This window comes from Meleagris gallopavo, chromosome 8 (assembly GCF_000146605.3).
Source record: "Meleagris gallopavo isolate NT-WF06-2002-E0010 breed Aviagen turkey brand Nicholas breeding stock chromosome 8, Turkey_5.1, whole genome shotgun sequence".
NCBI lineage: Eukaryota > Metazoa > Chordata > Aves > Galliformes > Phasianidae > Meleagris > Meleagris gallopavo.
Window position 1 is genome coordinate 18827733 of NC_015018.2, and position 19976 is coordinate 18847708.

Genomic DNA, 19976 nt, shown 5'->3' on the forward strand with positions numbered 1-19976 from the left:
GGCACGCCCTGCCTCATTCGGAGCCATCGGGGCAGCGCTCCGCTCTGTGCCCGGCGTCACGTGTCCCGGAGCAGTTGGAGCGACGCGCGCGACCTTGAGCGCGGCCGACCTCGCGCGTTTTCCCTATCTCGGCTTTCCCATCGCAGCGCTGCTGCTCGTCTTCTAACCGTGATTTATGGCCCAGCGGAAAAACACATGTTCTGAATGGAATGTAAGAACATCAAATATCCAGTGGCTGCAGAACACCGCGCTGCGGCATCGCGTATCCACCCGCACGACGCTCGGTCGGTTCTGCCCCACTGCACTAAGGTCACTTCTACACAGCCGCCTGTCGCTGCACAGATGACGGGCCGTTATACGAGCCGATCACACAGCGGCTCCTCCTCACACCTACCACTGACACAGGACACGGGCCCTGCACTGCACACCAACCTCACCACAGGAGGGTTAGTCATACCCGGCCCCAGCTAGAGATACAGCAGTGCAGCCCTACAGAACAACCTCGAGAGAGATGATGTGAAGTTCTCTCCACTTCTCAGCTGAGACCGGAGCACTGTGCTTCAGGAATCGAGAACAAGTCATAGGCAAATGCATGCATGAAGCTGGGGAATGGAGAATGTGTTTGGGAACAAAGAACACGTAAAACATCCTTCTTCAAACCAAAAAACAATATTTTGAAGATGATTAAAACACTGATTTTTCCTCTCAAAAGATGAGCAGCTGCTGCAAAAGCGGCTGCCCTGAGGATGGTGGGAAGGACCACAGGAGCTGTGGGACATTCCAAACTGCAGAACTCACTAAGAACTCCCCAGCTTACTGAATCACATTTAAGTAAAACCAAGACCTGTGCTTCTACGACCAGTACTCAGGGACCTTCAGCTGTAGTCCTAGCAGCCAGCTGGGTATGGTTCATATATGGTAACACAGATCACAGGGAGTGTGAAGGAGCTGGCTGAGGTGGTTTCCGAGCCACTCTCCATCATATTTGAAAAGTCGTGGCTGTCAGGTGAGGTCCTGGATGACTAGAGGAAGGGTCACGTTACTCCCATTTACAAGAAAGGGAGCAAGGAGGATCCCAGGAACGACAAGCTAGTGAGTCTCGCCTCTGTGCCTGGGAAGATCATGGAACAGATCATCCTGGATAACATGCTTGATCACATGAAGCCAGCACAGCTTCTTCACCAGGGGAAGGTCATACAATCTGGAGGCCTTCTATCATGGAGTGACGGCATCAGTGGACAAGGGAAAAGTGACCGATGTCATTTACCTGGACTTGAGCAAGGCCTTTGACATGGTCCCTCGCCACATCCTTATCTCCAAATTGGAGGGATGTGGGTTTGATGGGTGGACCACTCAGTGGATAAGAAACTGGTTGAAAGGCTGCAGACAGACGGTGGTCATCAATGGCTCTATGTCCAGGTGGAGGCCGGTAATGAGCAGCATCCCCCAGGGGTCTGTCTTGGGACCGGTGCTCTTTAATATCTTTATCAATGACATCGATGACGGAATTGAGTGCACCCTCAGCAAATTTGCTGATGACACCAAGCTGAGTGGTGCAGTTGACGCAGTAGAAGGAAGGGATGCCACTCAGAGGGACCTTGAGAGGCTCGGAAGGTGGGCCCAGGTGAACCTGATGAGGTTCAACACAGCAAAGTGCAGAGTTTTGCACTTGGGCTGGAGGAATCCCAGGCACCCATACAGACTGGAAGGAGCGGTCCTTGAGAGCAGCCCTGTGGAGAAGGATCTGGGAGTCTTGATAGATTAAAAACTTAACACAAGCCAGCAGTGTGCCCTTGCAGCTCAGAAAGCAAATAGTATCCTGAGCTCCATCAGAAGAGGGGTGGCCAGCAGGGACAGGGAGGTGATTGTCCCCCTCTACTCTGCTCTTGTGAGGCCCCATCTGGAATACTGTGTCAAGTGTGGAGCCCCCAGTACAAAAAAGACAGGGAGCTGTTGGAGAGGGTCCAGAGGAGAGCCATGAAGATGATCAGGGGACTGGAGCACCTCCCCTATGAGGATAGGCTGAGGGAGCTGGGCTTGTTCAGCCTGGAGAAAAGAAGGCTGTGGGATGACCTCATTGCAGCATTTAAATACCTGAAGGGAGCCTACAAACACAAGAGGAATCAACTCTTTGAAAGAATTGATAACTGCAGGACGAGGGGAAACGATTTTATTAAGTTGAGGGAGGGGAGATTTAGGTTGGATGTCAGGGGGAAATTCTTTACAGAGAGAGTGGTGAGGTGCTAGAACAGGCTGCCCAGAGAGGTTGTGGATGCCCCGTCCCTGGAGGTGTTCAAGGCCAGATTGGATGGGGCCCTGGGCAGCCTGGTCTAGTATTAAATGTGGAGGTTGGTGGCCCTGCCTGTGGCAGGGGGGTTGGAGATTCATGATCCTTAAGGTCCTTTCCAACCCTGTGATTCTGTGAGTCCTTGCTGCTTGTGCTCCTCAGCTTGCCCTGGCTCTTGCTTTCTCCACCCCTGACAGTCTGACTGCACACACAGCGAGGCACAGCAGAAGATCATTCCTGCAAACGTTTTTCTCTTGCAATTGCAGCACAACTGGGAATACCAGCACTTAATACAACTCAGCCAAAGGGTGGCAATTTTTAACCTTCCTCCACAAAAGCAAACCCACTTTTAACTGTACACTTAGTTTCTGTGTGGTAGGATAAGCAGCCATTCCATTGACTGCAATGGAATGCAGCATCTGTTTCAAGTATTGCAACCAATTTTAAGCACTAAACTTCTGGAATAACTTAAAAAAAAAAAAGTAAAATCACAGCAGCAAGGTTTTATCTAGGCAAGGAAAGATCTAAAAGCATATTCAAATCTGGAATGGATAACAGCAAAGGAAATACACTGTGGCTGCTGAAACAAGAAAAAATATGAGTGCAAATTGCAGCACATGAATTTTGATTATGCTTTCAGGCAGATATTCTCTAGAATGAAGCTAGAGAAGTAGTAGATGCATTGAAAAATTGAAGACTGTCCACTACTGCAAGTCTTTTATGAAAGGTTAAACAACTACAAGGAACAGTCTGGGTAAAGCTGATCCTGCCCTGGCACAAAGAGAAGGCCTGGCCTCACACCTTTCTGAGAGTCTTTCCCATCTGATATTTCTAACCAAATATTTCCCTAATGTTTTGCTGTAGATACTGCACAGTTATGCCCAGGATAGAAAGTGAAATAGATTGTACTGAACAGAAGGTGAGGACAGGAATCTGCTAGGATGCAATCCAAATCTACCTCAAGTTCAGTGGTAGCCTAGACCAGTAGAATACAAGAAGTGTCACCTGCAAATAACCTTGGAGAAAAATGTACCAGCGGAGAAGTGCTAGACATGGTCTGAATCAATCGCCAGGTTTTGTGTGCAGGGACTAATCCATTTCTGGGTGCTCAAGTTTCTGTGGTCTAGTAACAACAGGTAACAACAAAAACTCTTACCAAATGTTTTTGCATTGGAGTGGAAAGATTACATTTTAAACTAACGTGCTGCTTTAATGAAACAATTTCAGATTCTTGTATAAATAAGTATCATATAAACTTATTTATGCAGTTTAAAATACCACCTTTTTAGTTTGGTTTACATAGCTTAGTTTTGGATTGAGCTTTTGAAAATGTTTTGTATACCCTCTTGAATTTTTATTGCAGAATTCTTTATCTCTTCTGCAATGTAAACTAAGATACAGGGAATAAAATTAGAAGATGCTTAATGTATTAAGTGATCACCCACATGGGTTTAAAATGCAGGAAGTTCTCCTGCTCTCAGGTAGTATTGATTATTCTGGGCACAAGCAAACTACACAGTAACCCCTTTGACATTCAGTGAAAAGTAATCCAAGCCTTTTGCATGAGTAAAGTTGAAACTGGGAGCAGATACACTGTTCATCCTACTATGCATCAGCTATGAGCCACACTACACACTTCAGGATCGCATTGCCTGATGTAGCGATGCAGGCAGTTGGTGCTCCTCTAATAATCTACAAAAGGACTGAATTGGTGTCACAAAGGTCTCACAGTATACTTAGTATTAACAACAATAGTAGTAATATAAATATATTTTGAAAATGTGGAATGTCTTAGAAAACACAACTCAGAAGAAACATGACAGGATTAGTTAAAGTAATCTCCTCAAAACAGTACAGAAAGCAGAAATAAGTTGTCCCACTATACCCACAACTATACAGCTAGCTCAAAGACCAGCTGTACAGCAGCAACAGGCTGAAGGCACGTGTTGCTTTTAAGAAGTGGTATTGCTTTCTTTTCTCTTCACACCACATGTACACATGTTATTGCTCTTGCAAAGCTCTTGCAAATCAAGAACTAGGTGTGGAGTCAGTAAGGTGTCAGTAAGATCATGGCATGTTATTGCAGGCTCAGTTTTTCTTTTATCCAAACTTTCTAAACAAACCCTGAGAGTCAGTTCAGATTTGAGTCAACAACACAGGTAGGGGTGCAATATTGACAAACACTATCTGGGATGCTTGCAGTTCTTTCAATACTAATATTTACACGATATTTCTGTCTCCCTTTCTGAACAGGCAGGGGTGGAAACTACTTGTTTACTTTAACTCGTTTCTTACATATATCACTGCAAACCAGTGATCTCTGGGAACAGAACTATGAACACACAACATGCTGAAGGACCCAGGACACAAACAGACTCAGAACAGTCAACTTTCTGCTATCACTGATCCATGGCATACCACACATTTGCATGGCAAACATTTCATGCCTTATTCTATGCCTGCCTACACTGCAGGTGCCCAGCTTTCTATTACATCTGTTTACTTGCTTATAAACACACAGACACAGGCTAAAACACTCTATGATTCAATTCCATCAAATTTTAAGACAGTTTGACACAGGATTGAAAGCACTGTACTTTAGATCCTGTAGTTTCAACCTCAATGGAAATGGGGGACAGGGAGCATGAAAACAAAACCACGCGTTATCATCAGGCAATCTTGCTTGAAACCCATGAGGCTTCATTCTCATTTTGAGGTACTTGCATTATTCCTGTTTGAAGGCAAAGCTAAGGGAAGCATCAAGCAGGTGCAGTCCACATGTAAACCCGCTACCCAAGAACCCCTCAAAATGTTATAGAGCACTGCTGTTGTTATTCCTATTCAAAGCCAGCCAGTTAGAAAGCTTTGGTCACATTTTGGAAAGTGGTAATTAGGAGTAATAACCTTAATAAGGAGCAACATCCTTCTCAAATTACATAAACTGTATTACACAATGCAAAGAGTATAATGAAACAAACCTCATTTAGCTGCCTGCAGATTTGTGTTCTAGGGATTGCTGGTACTTTGCCATTCCTGCTTATACTTCCATTCAGGTTATTTCTGTTTTCATCATGCTTCTGTATTAGAGGAACACATCTGAGAGGAGAAACTACAACTTACAGAGGCAACAAAGAGCATAAATTTAGTCATATGCCTAAATGTTTGCCAGATTGAGGCCAAGACAGATTGCATTGAAACCATCAGTGTTTTCCCTCCCCACCCACCTTTTAATTATGCCTGTTGTGACACTTAGTAAAAACTACTGATTTTAATAACTCTTGAGTTGCTTTGTTCCCCTGCAGAATCAGATCTCATTTTCTCCTTCACTTGCATCAAGGGCAAAACAGAGAGAGGCACTATCTCTAAGTAGCTACCTAACTTGGGTGGTCTGAGGCGGCTCAGAGGGCATATTGTTATACTTCACTGATGACAAGTACCTCATAGATAGACTTCTAAGCCCCAGTGCCCATGCTGAATGTCCAAGTGAGGCAATAGGAATGCAGCCTGGAAAATTTTCCTGGACTAGGATATGGCCTGTATATCTAACAACACCAGCTAAGACACAGGAGTAACAGTCAGAAGAATACATAGGTGAGCCTGGCCTTACCAGTCTGTCCCTTCCTGTGGGCAGATTCTGCACTGGCCCACATGGTTTCCACAGCTCAGGATATTCCTGAGATGAAGTTAGTTTGTGGCTGCTCCCTTTCAATCAAACTGATAAAAGCATGAAGTAGTCACAGAAAAGGTACAACCTCCATTTTCTAAAGATTTCTCTGCTAATCTCTTTTTTTCTCCATGGCCAGAGCTAGACAACTACAACTTACTTTATGGTTGTGTTTCCTCTTCACAGTTTTAACTGATCCCTGTCCGAGCTGTTGGTGTCCATCTTACATAGGAAATAAAGCCTTCTGTGCCTTAGTTCAAACATTTCAAATAAAACTCCTTAAGTCTGTAAACATTTAAAATCTAGTTTTTGATTATTGCTTAGAAGTCAGTGATAACAGTGATAATGAAGTAGGCGTTGGAGGTGAATCATCTTTTTAAATGCTATAATCCCTATTTTGCAGGGCTTGTAAAAAAGCTGAAATCAGGTAGTGGATTCAAACTATTATATATGTAAAAACCTAAAAATACACTCTTCTTTGCTCCCATCAGTCAATCCACAATCTCTCTCCCTAAGCATTTGGCTCAACTCACTGGCACTTATCTTTAGAAGTCAAACTTAAACACATAGAATTGGAAAACATGTAAGTTGACAACTCACTGATTGAGAAACACTGTTCCTAATCATAAAAAAAGTGATTGCAACAAGTGGTGAGCATTTGGTAGAGGAAACAATGGCCCTTGCTCCACAACTGCTCCCCACAGACAATTACCCTCCTGTACATACACATACTGGTTTTGCTTGGCTGAGTGTCTTTACGGTGGATTTTTTCAACTCAGTGCTCTTTACTGATGGCATTATGAAGCACCATATAAAAAAATGACAGTTTCGAACAAGCTCTCTGAAATACAACAAGAGTAGTTGACAATTACAACCAACAATTACAAAAGACTTTATTGCTCACCCAGCAGCGCCAGATACGAAAAGGAGAAACTGGTTCTCCTGTCAGTATTCAGCAAGATTTCCCACTTGCGTTACTTTGTATGCCCAGAGCTTAAATGCTGACATGAAATTCCCGTGGATATCAAGGATTATAGATCAAGTTAAAACAGGAGACCAGACCTATGCCTGCAGGTGGAAGAAAAACAAACAAACAAACTCCTCTCTGAAATACTCTATCTAGGCATACCCCCAACTGGATTGCTTCTCCAGCTCAGGAGGGAAGGAGAACACAGTGCTCAACAGCTCTTCAAAATTAGTTCACAGATGGAGATCACTGCAAAAGGGAAACAGCATGCCTTTGGCAACCACCTTCAGTAGTGGGGAGATATGTGTCTTAATGATCATTTAAATACAGAGTTAAGTCCAAACACCACAACTAAATCTGGAGTTAAACTTTTAGTATCTCAACAGCATGACTTCTCCTTCACATAAACACCAAATGCTTATGATGCCTTGATGCTGAAAAAAAAATTAATTTGTCCTTGTGAGATTAAGCTAAAACCACAGACAACAAAGCTCAAATGCTAATCTTTTTAAAAGTACCTTTTAAAAGTTCATGCTTGCAAAGAACTAGAGAGTCTTATGTAGGATGGAGCTGTGCTATTAATGACAAATTTCTCCCTAAAAACCTTAGCTACCTAGTAACAAAGGAGAGAAACAACCAAATATTATGCTAAGGCTGGGTTGTTTTGCTGCAGTTATATCCTCTGATATTTCTGGAATTGGTAACATTTTAGAGTAAATAATACCATGAATAATCTGTTGTGTGCAATGATTTTTTCCCCCGGAGGTCAATTTAGAAATTTCAGGTTTTCACATGGTCAATAAGAACTATGTACAAACAAATACAAAGAAAAAAAAAGAAAAAAAAAACAACAGATTTCTGTCTACTACTTAGATACACTGTGAAAAATAAATACAATAAAATGCAACTTGCAGGGTCATTCCTGCATAGGCAACAATTTGCATTTCACAGCAGGAACCTTAGTGTTACCAAAACATTTATTTTCTTGTAATAAAACATAGGATAACTGTACATACACATATTTGTCTAATGAAAATAAAATTCAAAGAGACCATGTGTCATCTAAATACATTCTCTGAATCAAAAATTAATCTGAAAGAGTCAGAGACATATGCCAAGAATCATAGGCCACAAAAGATTTTGGAATATCCTAGAATCATAGAATGGCTTGGATTGGAAGGGATCTCAAAGGTCATCTAGTTTTGACACTCATACACTATCATCCTTTTTGACCCACAAATGGTAAATCAGAATCTTTAATCTCATCAACACTGTTAACCAAATTTATTGCTTCTGTCCTTAATTTTAACACAGAAGTCAGATAAAGAAGCCACAGAGTTAGCTTTGGCACCAGTCTATTCAGAGATGGGAAGAGAAAACAAAAACATTTTTTCTCTCTCATACAGCAGGAGAGAAGGATTTATTTTATTTTTTTGTTTGTTTGTTTTCAAAACCTCTGTATATTGACTGAAAGCGGAACTGATGGGACTGAGATATCAATCTCCCATGTTTTTTGTCTGATTGCTCTAAAAGTAGAAGGAACCGATTGATTTGTTTTGTCTTGTCTCCATTTATAAAACTTATTTAAAATATCAGAAGAGATGTGAATTTTCATTCAATTACGTCTTACAAGGAAGGAAGAGGGGAAAGAAGGATAGTACACAAGCCAGAATGAATACACAGCTACCCCACCAAGTGAAGGTATGAGGAAAATACTGCTGCAGTGATTATGAAGCATCAGTGGTCAACAGTTGCTAGGACAAGAACCCCCACAAATAGCATAATCTAGTCTCCATTCACAGACATAAAACAAGTCTAATGTAAGGTGAAATAGATATTTCTGACCTGAAATTCTGATAGAAGAAAAGCTGATTTCTGGCTTTATTATGCCAGTTTTCAGACCTTAGATCCTCCCAGAATAAATAAACTAGCAAATTCATGTTTAGAGGGGATTAAATACCATTTTGATACAAGTGCTAACAGCACTGAACTGACACATCATGACTGTTTTTCACAGGATTAGCAAAGACTACTTAATCAATTAAGACTTCATTAACACATATTAACAACAACAACAAAACTTAAACGGTACCTCCTTCCTGCAGGGAGAAATCAGGCTGGAGTTCTAATTTCAGTGAATTACACAGCCTGTGGTTAAAAAAAAATGAATACCAAATCTTCTACCTCTATTCATCAATCAAGTTTAAATTTGATTACAAGCAGATTTATTCAGATCACAGCATAGACTGACATAAAGAAAAGGGAAGGTAACTTAATACATCTCTGAATTTAAGTCCTTTGCAATTACGTAGTGCTTTGTATCTGCAGATATTCGGTTTGTGAAATGCCTGAAGAATTGATCTTTTTACCTCCCATGTAAAGAGACAACAACAGCAATCACAAACAAAAAGTGAGAGAAACGACAACAGCTCTCACTTCTAAACTAAAACAATTACTTAGATAGGCTTAACAAAAAATCAAAATGAAAATACCTATGCCCTCTGAACTGTGAAATTTAATAGTAGACTTCCACAGTCATTCTTAGACTTTTAACACATTTGCTTTGAGAAGGTCAGCACTGAAATAAAAATCTGAAGATTTATGATGGAAAAACATCAGAAGTAAATATCTTAGTTTTCTTAAAAAGAATTCTCATTAATGTCAGCCAATCACAGAACCAACAAGTTCCCCAGAAAGTCTATTCTCAGCAAGCTAGCTATTAATCTAGCAGAAATAGTATTCACAGCTGTTTGGCTATTAATCTAGCAATGCTTTGTATCGACTGATTAGCAGTGTATGGGGCTGCTGAATCACGGCCTGAACCTCTGATTAATCACCTGAGGCAAGCAATGAGTCAGCCACGGGAGCACAGGTGAATTGCCTTCACCTGTGGAAGGGGTGGAGCCTGGCTCCACCTCTCCTAGACCCATTTAGGTGCTGACTGCCAGTGGGGAAGGAACTCTTCTGGAGATCTGCTCCACTGGAGTCTATTTTGTGAGCCTAGGGTAGGGTGAGTGTCTTTCTTTTTCTACTCTACTATAATAATAACATCAAACTCCTGGATATACGTCTATCTATACAGCTATACCATCTGTACATTTGTTGATTGTACAAGTAGTTAAACTTACATTTCATCAGACAAAACATGCTGTCTTCCACTTGATACAGCAAGGCCTTGGGAAGACTCCTCTGTCACGCTACTTGTTGAAAGCAGGACCCATTGAGGTTTTGTTGTCTGGCGTTGTTCATTATTTAAACATAAATAAACAACACAAAAAGCCTCTTCCTTGCAGGTTCAGCAAATTAACTCATCAGTATGAGCATTGTTTGTTGAAGCTCCTTAAGCTTATTAGAAATACGCATTTTCACCCCACTTACATTTTGTTGATCCGCTTGTAACGCTGAGCAAAAAGGTACCTGTTTATATTTGCCCATATCTCCACCAAAATTATGTCATTTGGTTGCTACCACTGCGATCAAAGTTCTAAGCACGCAGGTTACTGACCTCAAAGCACTGTTTCAAGTCCTTGTTTGACATAATGTGTTATTTTCTACGTCAATAGTTATTTGATCCATTGCCCAGTACATTTACAACTGAACAAAAGCAAAAGAATGGAATCTACTCTCCATGCATTGCTCTTAAGACATTCATTTGTACAATTCACTTATGAATAAAAATGCATATTCATATTGTATGAGAACTGCTGAATCATGGCCTGAACCTCTGTTTGACCACCTGAGCAATGAGTCAGCCCTGGGAGCACAGGTGAGGGCAATTCTCTTGCCCTACTGGAAGGGCTGGAGCCTGGCTCCACCTCTCCTTGACCCCATTTAAGAGCTAACTACCACTGGGGAAGGATTTATTTTTATTTTTATTTTTTAGAGATTGTTCCTCTTGGAGTCTTCTCAGCAAGCCCAGGATAAGGGTAAGCTTTCCATCCATTCTTCTTAAGTGTGATAACCTGTTTAGCCTAACTTTCCTGAATAGTTCTTAATTATAACATCTGTAAATTCACTGATTACATACATATGCAATAGCTTCTAATATTATTATCTGCTCAACAGATTAGGAATCATAGCTATGAAATGTTAACATCAAGCTTGCTAGACCTTCTTTTTCATTACTTCAACTAAAAATCATTCAAAACTGTTACAATGAAATTGTGTTCTATGCTTTCTTTGCATAATGAACATCTAGTATAGAGGATAATAACATCCAACTTCTTTAGGGAAAAGTGTATGTACAGCCAAGTGAGACTGGATCCCATGCAACTAATAACACAACTCTGATATGAGTCTAACGATACAAAAAAAAAGACAGGAACACAGGAAATGGGCAGGGGTGGGAAAGTGAATGACAGACTCACCTAATACGAGGTCAGCGTTCCGAAGTCTATGGCCTGTGTTCTCTTCCAAGCATAGGTAGGCATCAGCAGTGGTTTTGCCTGATCAGACCAGCACTGTGATACCACTTTACAAACTGTAGCCAAAGGCAAAAAGCAAAAACAAAAGGGTTGGGGAGGAGAAAAGAAAGAGAGACACATCTATGATTACCAGCCTCTCATAACTGCTTTTCATGAAACACTTGATGAGGAACTTAACAAAGCTGCGTACTCCTTGTCTTTCATTTGTGCTTCAGTAGTTCCTTCTCACCTTCTCCTTCTTTGATGAGGTAGAGATGTCTAAATAGCACACTCTGGAAACATTCACAACAGTAACATTCACATCTAGTAACATGGAGACTTGAACAAAGTGGATTTGGGCTGAATAACAGAGGGCATATTTCTGAAGAGGAATAAAAGTGCCAAGCTGTAGTGTCATCCCTACCCAATTTTATGACTGACAGACCACAAAGTTATTAGCAACTTCACTATGTGTTCAGAATCATGATATTGCCAGAGTGCCACTACAAATTCTACAACTATCTGGAGGCAAAGCTAACTGATAATAAGCAAATCTATTGAAATTAAGATATAGTTTAAAGCTTCTGTGAGTAGAACCTAGCAAATATTTTAAATGGTTATGGCCTATCAAGAATGTATGCAGTCAGTAATAACCAATAAAGTATAGCTTTACAGAGAGGTCTACAGGTGGAAAGCACTATTATTCCAAATTACCAAACGTAAATTCAGGAAAAAACAACTTGAAGCCATTTGCTCAAACATAATCTTATCTTTATGAAAGTTAGGATTCCATTATCTCTCAAAATCTTTCTAAATAAGCTATTCCAAAACCAAACATATAAAGCACAACTCCCTTAAGGCATTTAGATTCTTACTGATACAACACTGGATGTCTCTATAAAGGGAATTTTACCAAGGTACTCTATCTATCCCAAGCAAAGTGGGATGAATCTTTTGTATATCAATGTTTGCCCAAGTCATCAATTTACTATGAATTCTGGGGTGAAAAGTTGATTTATATGAATGTTCCCGGGATAAGGCTTCATACACCATCATTCATAGTACCCAGATGCAAAGAAATACATACCATATTCATTTTTTCTTGTTGAAGTTCACTGCTGAGATTTGTAGTGGCCATGTTAACGGCTGCTTTACACACCCAGTTGCTAGCTATACCATCCACCTAAAACTAAAAACAAAACATCAAGTAAGTAATTTTGGCCTGTGCAGAATATCCTCATGCATAATTTGTAGGGTTACTTGTAACAGCAATAGCCATTTGATGAAAACAATAACAATGCTACAGCATCTATTTCTGAGTCACTTGTCTTGGATAACTGATCTTCTGAGAGCATGAGTCATCCAGTTTGAAATGTATTAATTCACTAACTTTATACTAATATTATCCTTAAAATAACAGGATTCCTTCTCACCTGTAAAATGGTGCTTTTTTTTTTGTTCTTTTTACAATGCCAAAATGCTGCTTTGTACAGACTATTTAGATCAACTGTGTAGCATCGTTTTATAAAACAATATCCACACAAAGATCTTACGGTGCTTTTAAAATGTGTGCGTGTGTGTGTGTATATATATGTGTGTGTATATATATATATATATATATATATATATAAAATCTGCACAGAGGAACAAGCATCCCAATAGAACTGCAGTTAGATCCTGTAATCTTTTGAAACAGCAAAAGGGAAAATTAGAAGCACAGAAAGGAATTACTGATGATGGAATCTAGTTATTTTCATCAGTTTTTGCAAAACGGGGTTTATATTAACTACTGAGGGTCAGATCAGCCAGTGCTTGATAAAACATAATTTCAGTGAAAACCTTTCAGTTAGCTGTGACCAAACTCTGAGTAAGGAAGTCTGGCTTGTTTCAAAACTCTATGCATCCTTGGCTGGAAGATTTTCTTTGTCAGCTTGAGGTGAGACAGCATCAAATGAAGAACACAACTCCAGTTGGAACTTTTCTAACAAGCAGTTCCAGATATGCTCAAAGGTAAAAACAGCATGCTGTACACCAGTCAATTCTAAGAATATTTGACTTCCCTTTGAAGAACTGTCAAGGATGCCACTTGACAAAGCAGTTTAGCTAATCAATGGGGGCCTAACAGAAGAGAATCAGTCCTGCCCTTTTGTCTCATCAGCATTTTTGCCTGCTGCTCCAGCATCTGTTTGTCCACACAAATCAGCTTGCCAATCTGGCTAAAAATAGTGGTGTAAGAATGTATTTAACCAACCAGCTGTACCATCTTTGTTTTGACGAGCAATTGAAACTTTGCGACTTTTTATCTCCTTTAATCTGTTGGTTGGCTTTCAGCAAAGACAAATGTGACTCTTCAGCACTGCAAAGAGCACTGTAGTCTGACTGCATGGCACAAACACAGTCTCTTCAGAAGTATGACTATGCAGCACAGAAGTTTTCCATCTATTAAAAATCCCTGCTTTCTGTTTTTTTCCTATAGGATGTCAATCTTGAAATATTTATAAAGTACAAGCTTTTACAGGAGCAAAAAGTGCTCAAAGCAAAACAGGAAATGCCTTGGGCCATTTTCTATTGCCAAAGAGCTATTATTTTCAAGTACTTTATAGATAAGAAATCTGATTTATAAAAAAGCAAGGAATGCACATTTATAATATTTTAGGATAATAGCTTACCTAACACCAAACACTTAATTTTTATATCAGAACTAAGAGTCAAGTGGAAAACTTCAGTGGGAAACTCAGATTGCAGTTATATTGTTTAGCTCTACTACAAAGTATAACTACACTTTCAGAACCAGAACTTAACATATCTGAAGCAATTGAGTGCCTCCCTGAATCCCCTGGAGGCCCAAACTGAACATCTGAAGGTCACTGGTGCAACTGCCCTATTCCACTCGTGTGCTCACACGAGTTCAAGGAGTGCCCAAAGCCTGACAACATTCTGAGGAACAGTACGTAATGTCAGAGAACAGCAATGGTTCCTGAGGTCAGCACACACAGCTGATGCTGCCAAGTATAAAAACAACTATGTCTTGGGTGTCAGAGCCAGAAAAATGAGTAATATTACACAGAAATACTGTAATGGCTACACTGTATCCCAGTCCTTGTATTTTGCCCATCTCACATGAGCTGTAAGCTTCTTGCCTTTGAACCAAAAAAAGATGTGGTAAAGCAGAACATACCTATAGCACTATATGAAAATAAGAAAATGAACAATCTGCAAAATGAGTTCATACAATGCATGTGCATTAGACACAATTTTTTGAGATGCCTTATATCCTTGAGACACTTCAGCGGCCAACCTTGTGGCATCTGCATGGAACCAATACATACATATATACGTATTTATATAGAGATATATTTTAATATCTCAGTCAGTTTCACATCTTTCACTTTGCGCTACTCTGGATTCATACTGACCTCATGCTCCAATGTATTAAGCTTATTAAGTTTCCAGTAAGGTGATGGAGCAAAGGTTGAGAATGTTACAATCAACAGGATGACTTCTTTTGGAAACACTTTTTAGGGCTGTTCTGAGGGCTCTGGGACCATTAGACCACTATTTAGAGACTAAAGTTTATGTAACACTACATAAGTAAGAAGAACCAGTATTCTCAAAAAAACCCATCCTAAGGATTAAAGCTCAAGTTTCTTGCACCACAAAGCATTTCCATAAGAAGCCCAGAATTGAAATAAAACTTCTTAAATCTCTACTGAAATAAAACTCAAACATATATTTCATTTTAGGGAAGCCCGTCCTCAGGTTTTACCATTAAGTTACAGCTGCCTATGTTGGTATTTATAATGCTTTATGGATGATTGAAAACGAATCAGTAACACATGGAGAGAAATAAAATTTCACTAACAGGATCTGGAATTAATTCCCTCTCCTCCATCTGGATGAGCTTACAAGGTAATACATAGTCTTCAAGGAAAATAATTAGCATCTTGTATGGCAAAAGGGCTAGACTCTGACTTGGAAGTAGGCTGACATGAATACACTTGCACAAAATACTTTGTATATGTTAAACAATTGCTTTGAGATACATGATATAAATTTTAAACACCTGCTGACTAACTAAACCATTTGCTAAGTGTATGGGAACTGCTGAATCACAGCCTGAACCTCTGATTGATCACCTGAGGCGAGCAATGAGTCAACCACGGGAGCACAGGTGAAGGCAATTCACCTGTGCTGCCAGAAGCCATTTAAGAGCTGACTACCAGTGGGAAAGGATCTCTTTTGGAGATCCCTCCTCTGGAGTTTTGCAGCAAGCTCAGGATGTGAGTAAGCATTCTATCTATTCTCTTTTCGTTATTATAACTTGCTTAGCCAAACTCTCTTGTTTATTTTATAATTATAACATCTTTATTGATTATACCCTACGTGACTATGAACCAGGCAGACAGAACAGCAAATGCTTTTACAGGACAAATGCTTGTATTAACATGAAAACAGCTGTTACCATTTTCTCCAACAAAGGCCACTTCTGCTATTATACCAACTAACATGGTACTGTGCTGTTCAGCCTGATCAGCTGAAATGCCCCAGCTCCTTCCAGTAATGCAGCAACAAAATGCTCAGCCACCACAGTGGTCTCGCGATGTTTGTCGCCAGTTACAGAAGGACCCTAAGAGAAGGCAGAACAACAAGGCGGAAGCCAGTAAAGAAGGTAGAATTTTGTTACATCTGCTCATTAAAGAAAGAGCTGCTCAAACTGAAATAATCCAAGTACGCTCATATAGTTAGTAACCATAATGATCCAAGAGACAGTTGCGGCTTTATGTACATTTTAAGCCTGTTGATAAGAGGCTGAAGTTTGTAATTTCAAAATGCTAGATCTAACCTTCAAAGCAGTGACTGTTTTTGTTATTGTATAACAAAACAATTTGGAAACTGTGTTCTTTAATTACAAGATTAAGGAGTTGATTACAGTTCAAATGTTCTCTTAGTTCATCAGAGGTTTTGAGTAATAGCAAGAAGGTACAGAAGGAATAATGAGAGGCTGTCTGTCTCAACTGCATTCTTTCCTAAGACAAACTAAATCTTGAGTTATGCAACCTGAACTAAATACATCTTAGTAAATATATTTCAAACCTTCTCCCACTTCAGTTCCCGCAGAAGGAGTAATATTATGTTTTTTCACACACTGGTGTTCATATAAACCTTCAAAGATTTACAAACAGTTATCCTCATGGCTGGGAGTGCTGTCTTCCCCAGTGCCTGCTGGAGGGCAAGCTACATGAGTCATCTGCAGGGGCCAGCCTGCTTGGCCTTGCTGGACAGCAGGTGGCTACTTCGGTACTTCATGGATCCAGGGGAAGCTTGGGCACACACACACTCAAACACAAAATGACAGTGAAGAACCCAAAGCATTTTTCTCTCAAGCTTGTGTTTTTAAAGCTAGTCGTAAGATCTCTGGTAACGTGAGACCACTTCTTGTAGGAAACCAAATTGAGATGTTGTAAGGAACAAGCAGGAAATAGGTAAAGAATCAGAAGTCAGTCATAACAAAGCAATATGGACAAAGCTAGGAACCACAAACCCGAGGAAGCAGCCAATTGCAGTCCAATCATCAACCTGCTCCCATGATGCCCACTAACCATGTTCCTCAGTGCCACATCTCCACGTTTCTTGAACACCTCCAGGGACAGTGACCCCACCAACTCCCTGGGCAGCCTGTGCCAGTGCATCATCACTCTTTCTGAGAAAAAATGTTTCCTATATCCAACCCAAACGTCCCCTGGCACAACTTAAGGCCATTACCTCTTGTCCTATCACTACCTACATAAGAGAAGAGGCTGACCCCTGCCTCACTGCCACCACCCTTCAGGCACTGAATAGAGTGATAAGTTTTTCCCTGAGCCTCCTCTTCACCAGATTGAGCAATCCCAGTTCCCTCTGCCACTCCCCATAAGACCCATGTTCCAGATCCTTCGCAGCTTTGTTACCCTTCTCTGGACACACTCCAGGGTATCACTGTCTTTCTTGTACTGAGGGGCTAAATACAAAACTAACTAAAACTAAATACAATACTTGAGGTGAGGCCTTACCAATACCAAGTACATGGGAATAATCACCTCCCTGCTTCTGCTGGCTGCACTATTTCTGATATAAGCCAGGATGCCATTGGCCAACTAATACCCCCAGATCCTTTTCCTCTGCGCAGCTTTCCAGCCAAAAAGAAGATATGGTGAAGCAGAACATACCTATAGCACTATATGAAAATAAGAAAATGAACAATCTGCAAAATAAGTTCATACAGTGAGCTGCATGTGCATTAGACATAATGACACCTGAAGGCCACTGACTGCAGTGAGGGAACTTCTATATGGAGTCACATGAAAGGCAGTGAGGAAAAACCTCCACAGCAATGCAAATGACAGGGAAAGGGGTTCATGCAGCACCTACTAAGGAGATAACTCAAGAAACGCACCATTTCCTGCAAGGACACTTCTGTGCCAGTGAGCTCCAGACTAGCCCTGCAAGAAGGACCTTCCCTGAAGCAGAGCCAGAAAGTCCTGTACAGAGCAGATCCAGGCACTGAGGGGACACAGAGGCGGTTAATTTTCCCGGCGAAGGTAAGACTACAGAGATGCTGAAGCCTGTCCTGATTTGCTGCTGCTCAATGTGCTCAGAATGCTGGGCTGAGTCCCAGCAGTGCTAGCTGTGTCTCTAATTACTTCTGATAGCAAAGTAAAGCCAATTGACACAAACTGTCTTGTAGGGCATCTTCTTGTCACTCAGATGAGCAGACTGTCCACAACTTTTGAATCCTGTAGCAAATATAGGGAGCACGTGTTTCTTAGGTTAAGGGGAAGAGTTCTACTACGTCATTTACAAAAAACATAGGCCCCAAGTTACAGGCAATTTTACAAGAAACGACCAAATTTCAGAGGCAGTGAGTTAAGAGATTTGGCAACAGATAATTTGGTGTAACTGGCTATCCTTGCACAAACCACTTAAGGAAAGCGTATTGGTTGAAAGCCATAAAGTGTATATATATAGATGGAGTTTCATCCTAGAATCATGCAAAAGCAGGCTGGGTTATGCTGGGTTAATGTTTTCTTTGTCACTGTTTGTATGAAGCTAAGAGCACATGTTAGATTGTGTTTCAGTTTGCTCTTTTCATATGTTGATGGTAGTCCTCTGGGATGCTAGGTTGAGTTACGCAGCATATGTAGTACAATAAAAACAGCTGTAGAAATCCAGTACTCAAAGAAAACCAAAATGTTGCTTGTTCTGTGTTCTTTATTATGTCTCACCTTAGCAGGATGTTTTTTTTGTTTCTAATACAGATAGTCTTCAACCTTTCTAGGACTGTATCTTGCAAAATTTTCTGAGATCTTCAGTTTACCTTCTCAGCTACTTGAAGAAAATAACTGTCAGGTTTGCCCTAGAAGCAAATTTTTCCCCTTCTTTTTCAATTGTTCTCAGTCCTCTCCTGACAGGAAAAAATGAGACTTGGAATTAGTTTACATAGAAGATACGTTAAAAAATAACAGAGCTTATAGGAGCTTGTTGGTTTTGCTTGGCAAACAATTTCCAATTCAAGGTTGCATGATCTTACACCATTAAAACAGAGCAACTCTTGCAACATGGTCGGCATCCAAATAGAAATCAAGTACACATCTATTACCAATATGACATAACTTCTGTTTAAAGAGAAGGGATTTCAGACAGCCTCGCTGAAGCAGCAGGATCTGCACAGAATGATTTTGTACAGAACTGCCTGCACTATGCAGCATTCTTTTCTTCAGATGAAAAATAAACCTTTCTGTTTGATAGTTACCGACTACTTCCAAGATACTTTTCCTTTTATTTCAGCATAAGACAGACAACTCTCATTACAGATCAAAAGATTCCTGTCTGAGTCTAAAGAGAAGCCCACAGCAATTTTTGTTAGCAAAACGCACAAGTTGCCATACCCTGCCATTCTGGAACACGATAATCTGATTAGCATGACTGGCATTTCATGCTTTGAACACAAAGTTAAATAAAGTAGTCCCGAACAATAACTTCCACCAGAGGAAGGTTCCGAACATAGCATTACCCGCAGCTACATCAGCGCTGTACCCGCGTTGGAAAAGAGCCGATCCTGCTACGAGGCCGGCAGTTCGTAAAGCGGAGCGCCTCGTCCGGTGCTCTCTGCAGGCAGCGATCAGCCCGCCTGCACGCAGCACAGCGCAGCCTCCGGGCCCGTGGAAGCAGCAGCACCGCAACCACGCGAGGATGGACGAGCACGGACTTACAGACATCCTCCTGACAGGCCTGGGGACGCGTGGTGAGAGGAGACGAGGGACCCAGGCGCTATGCCGCGCAGCGGGAGTCGCGCTGCCTCTAGGCTTTACGCGCGGTATGACAAAAAAAAGTCTCCGCGAGCAGCCGCGCAGCCCAACCCCATCCTGGAGCCGGGCGGCTGCCACGAGGAGCCTTCCAAGGAGTCCGCACGACCCAACCACCGCGCTCGCCCGTAGGACTACACCTCCCGTCGGGCCCTTCGCCACGGAACCTTCTGCGCCGACAGCCAATCCCCGATCGACCCCAGAATGCGTCGCGGCTCCGGGCACTGCCATTGGCTGGATTTGAAAAGAATGCGCGGCCGTTACCGGGTGCGCTCTTTGGACGGCAGTGGCGGTGCGCGCAGGTGGGCGGCGC

The 19976-nt window shown here is 41.3% G+C and overlaps 2 protein-coding genes across 4 annotated transcripts in view; one reads left to right on the top strand and one right to left on the bottom strand.

Moving 5' to 3' along the window:
• Positions 1–19820, bottom strand: part of PANK1 (pantothenate kinase 1) — a 44787-nt gene extending 24967 nt beyond the window's left edge. The window contains exons 1-4 of one of the 3 annotated variants that reach the window (XM_031554443.1): positions 19372–19820; positions 18584–18762; positions 12409–12510; positions 11286–11398 (exon numbers count right to left, since the gene is read on the bottom strand). Coding sequence is in view for 1 of the 3 variants with exons in the window: in XM_010714505.3 (XP_010712807.1) it covers positions 10047–10065 (19 nt within the window). In the remaining 2 variants the exon portion in view is untranslated. Of the gene's footprint in view, positions 1–10046; positions 10081–11285; positions 11399–12408; positions 12511–18583 lie in introns of those variants that run through there. The other 2 variants (XM_010714507.2, XM_010714505.3) reach the window with 2 other exon arrangements.
• LOC104911971 (kinesin-like protein KIF20B) overlaps positions 19631–19976 on the top strand; it is a 44601-nt gene continuing 44255 nt past the window's right edge. Inside the window, exon 1 of the mRNA XM_031554579.1 lies at positions 19631–19791. Coding sequence (XP_031410439.1) covers positions 19631–19791 — 161 coding nt within the window. The remainder of the gene's footprint in view (positions 19792–19976) is intronic.